The 12,510-nt window shown below is 42.7% G+C and overlaps 1 protein-coding gene across 2 annotated transcripts in view; it reads right to left on the bottom strand.

The window, feature by feature from the left end:
• The window catches only part of EDEM2 (ER degradation enhancing alpha-mannosidase like protein 2), a 26,648-nt gene continuing 14,138 nt past the window's right edge, over positions 1–12,510 (bottom strand). For both annotated transcript variants that reach the window (XM_001501429.7, XM_023626445.2), the window contains exons 7-11: positions 12,190–12,331; positions 10,793–10,917; positions 5,715–5,859; positions 2,900–3,021; positions 1–559 (exon numbers count right to left, since the gene is read on the bottom strand). In XM_001501429.7, coding sequence (XP_001501479.1) covers positions 65–559; positions 2,900–3,021; positions 5,715–5,859; positions 10,793–10,917; positions 12,190–12,331 — 1,029 coding nt within the window. In that variant the 3' untranslated portion in view covers positions 1–64. The remainder of the gene's footprint in view (positions 560–2,899; positions 3,022–5,714; positions 5,860–10,792; positions 10,918–12,189; positions 12,332–12,510) is intronic.

Below are 12,510 nucleotides of genomic sequence, written 5' to 3' on the forward strand. Positions count from 1 at the left end.
TGATAGTCAAAAGCAGATTTATTGTCATAGTTTAGTTTCAAAAACAAACAAACTCATCCAGTGGTTATGAGGAATCTAGGAAAACCTGTCCCAGTAACGCCAGCTTAGCGGTAAAGGGCTGACTAGGGCAGCTGAGAAGAGGCATTTTCTGCTTGGCAGGCTTCTTCTCCCCTGTCCGGTCATGGTTTTCAGGTGAGGAGAATCTTCCTGTTGGGGGTTCCCAGGGCCCCGAGCTCACAGTTTTTCTCTGAAATCTTGACCTATTCCGTTTGAGAGAGTAGAATTCCCTCATCAAGGCTTCCACTTCCCACTGCTCTTCCTTCAGCCTCCGGCAACAGTGCAGGGCAGCAGGGTCGATGGGGTGCGCTTCCGTGTTGAAGATGTAACCCCCGGCCCCCAGGATGCACTCCCCATAGGGGGTTATCACCTCATCGAAGGTGGAGCCGTTGTTGTGAATGAAGTTGGTTGGGTCAAACAGAAGGTAGAGGTATTTCACGGTCTCGGCCAGGAAGAAAGACTCCATGCGGTTGTCAAGCTTGTGGTCTCGCAGATCTTTGATCTGCCACGTGGGAGAGGGAAGAGTGTCAGAACAGTGTCACAGTGCAGCTGAAAGGGTCAGGGGACCCTGTCAGGAATTCCTGCTCTGCCACTAAGCAGCTGAGGGCCTTTGGACAAACCACTTAACTTTTCAGAGCTTTGCCCTTTTCCAAGCCCCCACAGACTCTCGCCTGGATTATCATAACTTCCAACTGGGCTTCCTGCTTCCATCCTTACTCTAAAGTATATTTATATCATAAGTCCTACCTGTCACTGCTCCACTGAAAGCCCTCTGATGACATGTCATTTCATGTAGAGTAAAAACCAAAGTCCTTATCATGACCCAACAGGTCCCCTGTGGTCTGGTCACTGCTTCCTCCCTGACCTCATCTCCTATCACTCTCTTTCTTGCTCCTGCAGGTCCAAGCATATGGCTTCTCTGTTCTGTGAGCAAGCAAGCACATTGCCACCCCAGGTTCTTGGCATTTGGTGTCTTTTCAGCCTGAAGCACTCTCAGACAGCCCCATAGGTTGCTCCTTCTCTTCCTTCAGGTCTTTGCTCCAACGCTGCCTCATCAGAAGGGTCTTCCCTGACCTCCCTATATGACATGGCAATCTCCTGTCCCCTTTATCCTACCTTTTGGTGACTATAAACAGAGATCTAATCATCCTTTTTAATGACACTGTAAAAATGGAGCATCATTTACTCAGCTAATTCTCCCTTGATGGCCATTAAGGTGATTACCAAGTGCTTGCTATTGTGAACAACTAATTAGGAGGCTTTGAAGAAAAATTCATACTGAGTTTACAGCATAAGCCGAGTAAGTCTCCTGGCTATAAACATTTATTTTAGCTTCTCAGAATTAGCAATATATTTTCTTACACAAAACTAACTCTCAGTGGGTATATATTTCACACAAGAAATATGACTAAAACATGGACTTGATGAACCAAGAATTACTGTTCTCTTGCCTGTTTGTCAAAGGCCAAGGAATCATACGCCTATTCCCATCATTCGTCTTGGAAGATCTCCAAAGGGCTTCATTTTCATGGAAATAAGTCAAGCATTCCTAAGAAGGCCTCAATGGGCTTATCCACTTTGGCTTTCCACAAAATACATCATATTAGAAACTAAAACATATCATTGCTTTATTTTTCCCCTAGACATACAGGTCTTTTCTTTAACATGTTCTACTTGTAGAATATAATCACATTACAAAATTTTGAAAAAGAAGGCTTTCTGTTTGTTTGTTTGTTAATCCCATACCCTAAAAAACCTCTGTAGGCTTTTTGGCAAATTTTTTCTAGACTATTTTCTTAAACATCTGATTTTCACATGACTGTAATGATTGATTATTTACAGCTTGCGTGCTTGGGTCCTCTAAGGATGTGACATGGCTCTCACCCTTGACCCTTTCAATCCATTCTCCACAGGGAAGCCAGGGGGATGTTTCTAAAATACAAATTAGGGGCCGGCCCAGTGGCATAGTGGTTAAGTTCGCGTGCTCCACTTCAGCAGGCCAGGGTTCATGGGTTTAGATCCCAGGTGTGGACCTACACAGTGCTCATCAAGCCATGCTGTGGCAGCGTCCCACATACAAAATAGAGGAAGGCTGGCACAGATGTTAGCACAGGGCCAATCTTCCTCAGCCAAAAAAAAAAGTAAAATACAAATTAGATCACGTCACTGCTCTGATGGAAATCCTACCAAGGCTTCTCATTTCAAGCAAAACAAAAATCTTAACTCTTCCCCATGGCTTATATAAAGCCCTATGTGACCTAGCCCCTGCCTCCTCTGGGACTTTCCTCCTTCCACTTTCCTCCTTTGCTCACTCCTCTCCAGCCATACTGGCTTTCTTTCTGTCTCCCAGATACATGTTCATTGTTTTTCCTACTAAGATGTCAGCTCCGGAATTTGGTCTTTCTTCATTGCTATAACCCTTGGCCTAGCATAGTGCCTGGCTCATGAAAGACATTCAATAAGGATCTGTGAGACTAGTAGGGCTGTTTCACTAAGGATCCTCACATTTGAATATAAGGCTATGGGACTCTGTATTTCCCCACTAGAATCCATTTTATAGGCCTTTTCACAAAACTCATGCTTGCAAAGTAGTCTATTTAGACAGCTAAAGGGAGAATGCCAAGGGCATGGAGACAAGACCCCTGGAACTAATCCTAGCTCCACCTCTACTAGCTATGTGACCTTTTAGCAAATCTGTTAGCTTCTCTGTTCTTCAGTCTCACCACCTATAAAATAAAGGCACTACATACATCTTAAGGTCCCGTCCAGTGCTAATATTCCAGAGGCTCTTTAGCAGCAGGGGGAGACATTTCCCAATTCTTGGGCCCGTGGAAACACTCACTGTTGCAAATCCGCACTCGACTTTGCTGATTTTTTCAATGGATTCCACAGCATCTCTTCCGAGTTCTAAGAGGGTAGGATCCCCCGTGGCACGGTAGAGGTACATTGCGCTCTCAATGAGTTCTGAAAAGTCCAAAGCAGACCCTGCTCACCCAGTGGCTGGGCAGGGAGGGCTCGGAGTCTGCTCAGGGCGGTGAGAGTCTCCTCCCCTCCATACCTTGCCCACAGGGCCCCAACAAGGAGGAATGTGGGACAACTCACTCAACAGTGAGTTTTCAGAACCAACATACCCAAAGCTTGGAGCTTAGTGGAGACCGGTATTAAAACAGACCATGGACTCTCATCCCAAGGGAGAGACAAGTAGCCAGGCTCTGGAATAGGGGAGGTGGCAGAGGCTGCTGTCTGTCTCCCAAGATCTGTTCCCTCTTCTTCCTTAGTAAGAGAATCCCTCACTTTAGCCAAGCACATGATTGCCTAGACTAACAACTATTCCCAGCAACCAGGTGTGGGACTAAGGTCCCAGACACCATAGAGAGCCAGATAAGGCCAGAACATGAGAGAGAAATAAATGTCTATCTTAATTAAGCTACCACTTTTTTTCTGTCACTCACAGTCTAATCTAATCCTAAAAATTAAGAGTTTTAGCCTGTCACTATAAGGCCCTTTCCGAGATGGGATGGACAAAAAGATGAAGGTTAAGATATTCAAGAGCCAGTCTTCAATCTAACAAAGATGTAGCCATGAGTTCACTGTGCCCAGAACAAGGCAACAGTCCTGCCCTGTTCTGCACCACAAGAGGAATCTGATATTCAGACATGGGCCCCATCTTAAGATTAATATTAGCCAACAGGAGTTGGTCCAGATAAGAATATTTATTCTGGAGAAAAGAAAACCCAGGAAAATGCGTTCATTGCTTTCAAATATCTGAAGAGCTGTTGTGGAAAAGAAGGGTTTGACTTCGAGGGTGGCCCCAGTGGGCGGAAGCTGCAGCTCAACAGACTTTTCTGCTTCTTCACCTATCTTTTCTCAGAGGGAACTCCTCCTCCTCTCCCTGTGCCTCTCTCTCCTCCTGATCTTCTCCTTCCCTGTTTCCTCTTGGACCTTGATCAGCACTTTGCTCTCTTTTGATTTATTACTGCAAACTCTATTTCTTATTTTTGGAGAAAAGATCTCTGTCTGCCTCTGGACAATTGCTAATCTAATTGCTCATATTCTAAAACACAGATTGGGGCACATTTACTGGTAGGTGAACACACTGTGCGTGTTCAAAGACAGAGAAGTTGGTACTCTCCTGGGAAGTCTCTCCTTCTGCTTCTAGCGGCTGGCTGGATCAGTGCACCCAGAGCCAGCCACCTTGTTTTCTCTTCCTCACACATGGGCCTACACATGCTAATAACTACTTAAATTTCCTATATATCCGGCCAACTCCCTCAAAGAGGATGACAGCCCAAGTTTTAGATTTGGACTTAGGAGGAGGTACAGGCCCCCAGAGGCCTTTAGGCTAGGCTCTGTGCTTCAATACTGATGATCATACACACGTACCAGGGCATAGGGCACTGGCCAATCTAATTATAGAGGAATAGCTTATCTTCCATTTGCTATTGTTTGGGGATAGGAAGGGTGACTGGACTAAGGCAATACTGAATTCCTGGCTGTAGTGCCTTCTTTCCACTGATGCCTTCCTGCCAGCCTATCCTGCAAATGGAAGAGGTTGCCTCTGTAAGTAGTGAGCTCCCTGTCACCGACGGTAACTGAGCAAAGACCAGATTACTACTTGACAGGGCTCCTAGAGGGTGATTTCAATTAGAAGACCTCTCAGTTTCCCTCTAACCCTGAGATTGCACAAGCCTAACTCTAACATTTAGTCCCAAACTCTGATCTTCATCTTATCTATTGATAACACCGGATATGATACCTTCTGAGAGTGTTCTCTTAAAAAAAATGCCATGAGAAATACCAAAAACGGCAGCCTCTAAGGAGTCAAAAGTGACTAATTTGCTCTTTCCAGTTGCTGTTTTACTCCTTCTTCTGTTCCTCTTCCACAACTCCTACACAATCACTTGGGTTAGAGGAGGCAGGAAATGGGGTAGAGGAGGGCGGAACAGGCGGAAGCCCCTAGAAGGCCGGTCCCGAAGCTCAAAGGCATTCAGGTGGGAAGGTGTGAAGAGTCGAAGACAATGGTAAAGTAACCTATTTTGGGGTAGGGGTGACTGTGTGCTGACTAAGCTTCCTTCCTCTGTCCCCCATCCCTTCCCCTCCTCACAGTGTTTAATTTCCCTGCAGTGAATCAGAAGATCACAGCTAGAAAGGAACTTGACATTTATCTAGTGTGTAGTCCTTTCCTTCTTGGCGTCTTGATTTCTGAGCAGCAAATGGGGAGGTGGACGGGACCACATGATTCATTCCTAAATTCCATTCCAAAGTTCCAACATTCCATACTACAGAAGCATAATTTATCTGACCCATTGACTTATGAGGTTTGCCTACACTTCTGAAATCCTGATAGCAGGAACTCAAAAGGAGTCAACTGGCTTTTCCATCTCACTCACTTGCCCAAGTTTGAAGGAGAATTGGGTTCCAGTCCCAGCTCCTATACTTAACAGCCTTGGGCAAGCCATTTCAACCCACTAGGCCTCAGTTTCTTAATCTGAAAACATGGTGATAAATAATTCCTAGCAGGAAAACCACCCAGAGCCACTGGAAGAATCAGATGGAAAAAATGGACCTGCGAGTACTTGTGAGGCACAGACCCTTGTAGAGACATGAGAGTTTGGGGTTTAGAGAACCAGGGCCTGATGGCCAGAGATGCTGCTCACCCGGCCGAAGTGGGTAACCCTCTCGCTTCTCCACTGTGTATCCCTGAGGAATGTTGTAGAATTCTGGGAGCCCCCCAAACTGCTTCCAGACAGTGTAGTAGTTGAGGAAGGTCCTCATGGCGTTGTCAATGTCCCCAATGAGGCTCTGCAGGAGAGAAGTGGTTGTCAGCCAGGCAGCCACCAGGCTAAAACACAACCTCAGGGAAAAGAGAAAGCAAAGGCTTTGGAGCCAAAAAGCCCTGCCATCAAACACTGAGTCAGCCCTTTGCTCACTGTGTTGCCTTCAACCGATACTTAACTTCTCTGAGCCTCATCTGTAAGAGGGACAGAGGTTGTACACAAAGTCCCTGGTCCAGTATGTGCTCAGTCAATGCTGGCTGCTAACAGTTTTTAAATAGGGAAGTTAGCCGTCTGGTTCAAAATTCTAAGAATAGGAAAAAGGTTGATTTACTAAGTCTCATGCCCGCCCTATACCCTAGCAGATAACCATTTTGTACTAGTTTGTAAACATAAGCAAATATGTATGAGTATATATTATTTTCCCCACATTAAATATGGCTTATTAAATATACGGTTCTGCAGTTTCCTTTATTCATTTAACAATATATCTTGACTTTTCCATGTAAGCACATAAAGAGCTCCCTCCTCCTATTTATACAGCTGTATAGTACTCCATTGCTTAAATCATAATTTAATTAGTTTCCTAATAATGGCCAGTTGGCTTGGTTGCAATCTTTTGCTATTTGCTATATCAATGCTGCAATAAATAACCCTGTACCTATGTCACCTCAAACATATGCAAAGTGTACCTGTAAGATAAATTTCCAGAATTAGGATTGTTGGATCAGAGGATATATGCATTTGTAATTTTACTAGCTGTTGATAAGTAGCTATTAATATTATTATAACAACATGGAAACAGCTGACCTTCTTGACATCTCTAGTGGATGTCTCAGCAATAGAACAAACCTGACATTTCCCAAACAAAATTCTTGGTTCTCTCACTTCCCCACAAAGTTGCCTCCCTACTCTCCGCCTCTCTTCCTTCTTAGTAAATGGAACTACTATTCACCAAGTTACTCTGGCCAGAAACCTGGTGACTCATTCTTGACTCCTCCCTTTCCCCCTACCCCATATCCATTCCATCAGCAATTCCTGTCAATTCCATCTCTAAAACATCAAGCTTTTTCTTCCTTTATCTCCAGAGCCACCACCTGGTCTGGTCACCAGCATCTCATATTGAGATGACTTCAAAGGCTTCCTCGTTGGTCCCACCACTTGTCTTCTCCAGTCCACCTTCCCCAAGGCAGCCAGAGGTAACCATCTTACCACAGACACCAGACCTCAGGGCTTCCCACGGGCTCAGCATAAAGTCAAGACAACTCACCATGGCCCTCAAGGCCCTGCACAGTCTGGTCACTGCTAGCCTTCCATTAACTGACCTCTCCTTTCCCTGGACTGTGGCCATACTGCTTTTCTTTGTTTCTGATAAACACCCAACTCTTTCCTGCCTTAGGATCTTCACACATGATGTTTCCTCTGCCTAGAACATCATCTCACACCCCTACTTCTTCAAGTACCAGCTTTAATGTCACCACTTCTAAGAGGCCTTCTTGTCTAAAGTAGGTCCCGATCCAAAATTCTCTGTTTTAGTCTCCTACTTGTTTCCTTCATTGCAACTTAGTATTTTACATATTTGTCTAAGTTTTTCTTTGTGTCTCGTCCTCTATAAACTTCATGAGGACAGGGCTAGAACAGAGCAGGCATTCAAATATTTGTTGAGTAAATGAATGAACAAATTTAACATCTTGAAGTCTCTTTTCTTCATTTATGAAACAACAGTTACACCTCAGTGTGTTGTGGTGATTCTCTATAAAGTGCCTGGCACATAAATCGTTCTTTCTTAAATATTTAACATATCATCTCTATGTGCCAGACAGACTGCCAGGCACTGAAGAGATGCTCAATAAATGTTAGCTATTGGTTTGATCATAACTTCACAGAGAAATAACCCAGGACCCCTTCTCAAACCAGGAAAAGTGCCACACACAAAGCACACAAATCCTATACAAACCGAGGTGGCAAAGCGGTATAAACATACAAAGCAATACTATTCCTCCCTTAAAAAGGAAAGAAATTCTGACACTCTACAACATGCACAAACTTTGAGGACATTATGCTAAGTGAAATAAGCCAGGCACAAAAAGACAAACACTATGTGATTCCACCTATGTGAGGTATTTAGAGTAGTCAGAATCATAAAGACAAAAAGTAGAATGGTGGTTGCCAGGGACTGGGGGCGGGGGGAAAATGGAGAGTTCTGGTTTAATAGGCATAGAGTTTCAGTTTTACAAGATGAGAAGAGTTATGGGGGTGAATGGTGGTGACGGCTGCACGACAATGTGAATGTATTTAATACCACTGAACCGTATAGTTAAAAATGGTGGAGATGGTAAACTTTATGTTATGTGTATTTTACCACAATAAAAAATACAATCATTTATTTGTTCCTCCATTATTGGGCATTTAGGTCATTTCTAGCTCTTCTTTGTCATGAACTTTGCTGCTAGGGATATCTCTATACAGGTTGCATCTTTCCCTCTTGAATTCCCTTCGTGGGGAATACACACAGAAATGGAATTATGCAAAGTCAAAAGGTGTGATCAGTTGTAGGACTGGGTTGTACAAGAAGGTTTTTCAAGAGGAATGTAGTCACAAACAATTTCAAGGAAATAGATTTCCAGATCCTCAACTTTCCTAAAATGGAACTGCCTGAAAAGATGCTTCTAACACCAAGGCAGGCTGTCCATTCTCACAGTCTCTTTCACAAACGCCCTTCTGCCATTTCAAAAGCAAGGTGTACCTACCAACAATCTTTAACCTTACTATGGACATTGTTCTGGGGTATAAAAACTTCCTGAGCACCAAACTAGGTCAAATTTTAAACATTAGTGTAGGTGTTGAGAAAAATGAGTGACTCTAACTACTGAGTAACAAATCCTTTTGTATATCAGATAGTTTCCAATTCTCTGCTTTCAAAAACTTGAAAGAGGAACAGGTCTAGTTGTTAGCAGAGAGCTCATTAAAAATAATCTTTACTTACAAATATGATACACAATCATGCACCAGGGCTTTGGGGAGGAAAAAGAAAATTTTTGATGACAGGTCCTTATGTGAATTTTTTTTACCATATACAGGCTGAACCATATAATATTGCCATATTTGTAGGTCAAAAACAGTTGCTAGGGCTGGCCCCATGGCTGAGTGGTTAAGTTCACACACTACACTGCAGGGGCCCGAGGTTTCACCGGTTCGAATCTTTGGCATGGACATGGCACCACTTCTCAGGCCATGCTGAGGAGCATCCCACGTGCCACAACTAGAGGGACCCACAACTAAGAATATACAACTATGTACCGGGGGATTTTGGGGAGAAAAAGGAAAAAATTAAATCTTAAAAAAAACAACAGTTGAATGCTGGCAATTTTATATGGTTCAGTCTATTAACTAAATGATTTCAAAGAACTAAATGATACTGCAATAATCACACTCCTCCTATCTCCATATACTAATTTATGTGTATAAGGCTCCTCAGCACTTACATCTAAAAAATGAAAAGCAGGAATAAAATTGATGCTTCCTGATACCCCATTTTAGCAATATGTATTATTCACACACAAATACACAAACTACTTAAAAATAAGAAAGCCCCAAAAATCTCACTAAGAAAGGCATTTCCAATAAAATTGCTTTTAGGTTTTACAATTATTTTTCAAAAATTGTAAGCTATTAATGTTGTTTTAATCGTTTACATATTAATGAGAAATAAATCCAGAAGAAAACGAATACTCAGAGCATATGGTCACAGGAAATTTTAAAATATTTTTAAATTCTTTACAGTTCACAAGTTCTTTACAGTCACAAATGATAGGGTATCAGTAAATTTTTTTAAGCATAAAATATAGTAGGATAAAATTCTGTTGGGGGGAGTAGAATGGAAATATGAGTTTGAGGAGAAAAAGGAATGGTACGCAACTATTTAAACTCATAAGATTAAAAACATGCAGGTGGCTCTACAGTTTTTCAAAATTCTTTTAGGGGACACTCAAGTAATAAAATTTGAAGCTCTTAGAGGAGTTGGACCAATATTTAATATTACCAACAAGTTCTCTCTGAGCCTGTTTCCCATCTGTAAAATAAGAGGGCTGGCCAAAAGTATATAATGGGGAACTAGTTAAGTAAATTGCAATATATCTATTCAGTGGAATATATGCAGCTGTTTAAAAAAAAGTAAAACTGATCTATGTGTATCAATAAAAAATGATCTTTAAGACATAGTGAAAAAGAATATGTATATGTTCCTATCTACATAAAGAAAAAAGGAGGCTATAAATATAAAATATTTATGTACATGGATTTCTGGAAAGATACACAGAAAACTGATAATAGGCACTGGATTGGGGAGAGAGTCTGAGGGTAGGGGGCTTGAGAGTTACTTTTCATTACACTCCCTTGTGTACTTTTTAAATTTACCACCATTTACATGTTATTACCTTTTCTTAAAATGAAAAAAAAAGAGAACAAGTTTATGAACATATTTTGGTACATCTATGGGATAGATAAGATAGACTCTAAGATCCCTTCCAGCTGCAACTCCACCAGACTGTGTAATGGAAAAACATCATAACGGGAGGCAAAGCAGCCCCAGCTGCTTTCGTGCCCTTTCTCAGGCCCGCTGTCAAGAATGAGGAGATTTGACAGAAATGGCCACTGGAGAAATAGTTGTTGCCAACGGCTGTTACTACCCAGACTGGAAAGACACTGTCTATTTTAAGCGGTACAATACTCTGTAGCAAACTGGAAGCTCAGTTCCTGACACTTTAAAGCTCCCCTTGGAAAATTCAGTTTGGTAGAATCTTAAATCTGTCTAATTCACTCTAAGTCTCTCTTCTATCTCCAACCTGGGCCTCCAAAAAACGTACTCAAGCAATGAAAGTACCTTATTTGACTTATAAATCAGAATGAGCTGGCTGTGCCAGTTCCATAGAAAAATGACCACTCTCTCTAATCGTTCCTACCTGAAGACCAGGCCAGTAGGCCTCCAAGGACTGGAATACTGGCATGGACACAGTCCCTTTGTACATCTGCACCCACAGGTACCAGTCATCGAAGCGGGTGTAATTCCGAATGGCTTTGTTATACTCTGCAGTGGAGATGGGATAATGAACATGTCAGTGATTAGGGAGACAAAAGGCAGTGTCGGCAACAGAAGCATGGACTTAAACTTTTGAAAGATGATATGATGGCCTGGCCTCAAAGCAGACTAGGCTGCAACGAGGCACAGAGGAAGGAGGGTTCTGGAATCAAATTTCTAGGCTCAAATTCTAGCTCTAGCTTTACCACTTGTTAGCTGTGACCTTGGGCAAGCTTTTCCCTCCTGAGCCTCAGTCTTAGTATCTATAAAGCGGGGTAAGTGATGTTATATACTTCATGGGATTGTTCAGTCACTGACCCACTCAACAATATTCACTGAGGACCTCCTAGGTGCCAGGAAGCTAGGGGGTGGTAAACAAGTCAAAATCCAGCCCTCAGGGAGCTTACATTCTGGTGGAACTTCAGCTTATATCCCCCCCACTCTGAACTGTAAAGCCATGAGGGCCAGGACTTTGTTTTGTTTCTTGCAGAAAGTGCCTAATAAATATGTACAATAAATAGTAGCTGAATGAATGAAGTACCAAATATACATGCAAATGAGACAATCTCAAATAGCGTTGTAAGGATTAAATGAAACAGTCTATGTTCAGTGCTTGGCACATCAATGGTACTCAGTAAATACCTGCTGAATAAATGAATGGTAGATATAGCAATTATTATTATTAGGTAGAAAACAATTCCTCAATATGATTTTTACTAGTGTCTAAGGTCCTGGAGAGTAAAATGTTTTTATTCAACAGGTTAATCTACCACCTACCTACCTCATGCAAAGCATTGTGGGAAATACAAAGCTGAATAAGGCATGGATGCTGCACTCAATGGGTAGAGCTGTAACTGTGGATGACAGCTGACTGCAAGAAAGATGTTGATGGCCCTAAATTCTGAGGAAGGATTAAGTTACTTCCTGGGCAAGGTAATATCTAAGCTGGGCCTTGAAGGGTGAATAGAACTTGGACACATAAAGATAGGTATTCATAAAAAAAGGTATTCTAGGAAGAGGAAACACCACATGCAATGGCCAAGAGATAAGAAATCTAGGGCCGTGTAAAGAATGCAGCATGGTTCAGTTGGCTCTTGCAAGAAGGCATGAAGAGGTGTAGTGGGTATCAAGTGGGTAGTGTAAGTCCATGGTGGCTTTGAATGCAGACTCAGGTATGCAGAACTGGGTCTGTTGGTACTTGGGAGCAACTGGATGTTTATAAATAACCACACGTCAGTAGGAAAAATCATGGGGAAAGCCCCCTTACTCTGCCCTTTTTACCTAGAAACATTGCCATGAGCTTCTTATCCTGAAGCAGGATGGCTCCTTTCACCAGGTACTCAAAGTAGGAGTCCACGCCAGCACCGATGCCTGCGTCCTGGGCCACCCACTTGCCAGTGAGCACATCAATGTGGTTGCCAACCTGGGAGAGAGACACGTAGTTCCAAAGAAGGGCCTAAGACCAAACAAGGATCTTCCCACACTCCAGAATGCCTAGTGAGAGGCAAGGCAGGCACCCCAGTACTTCCTGGGAGACATGCAGGCTATCGAGGTACAGAGTTGAGGGGGCAAGGCTGGATCATGGCCAACTCTCCTGCATAT

Source organism: Equus caballus, chromosome 22, assembly GCF_041296265.1.
Source record: "Equus caballus isolate H_3958 breed thoroughbred chromosome 22, TB-T2T, whole genome shotgun sequence".
NCBI classification, from domain to species: Eukaryota; Metazoa; Chordata; class Mammalia; order Perissodactyla; family Equidae; genus Equus; species Equus caballus.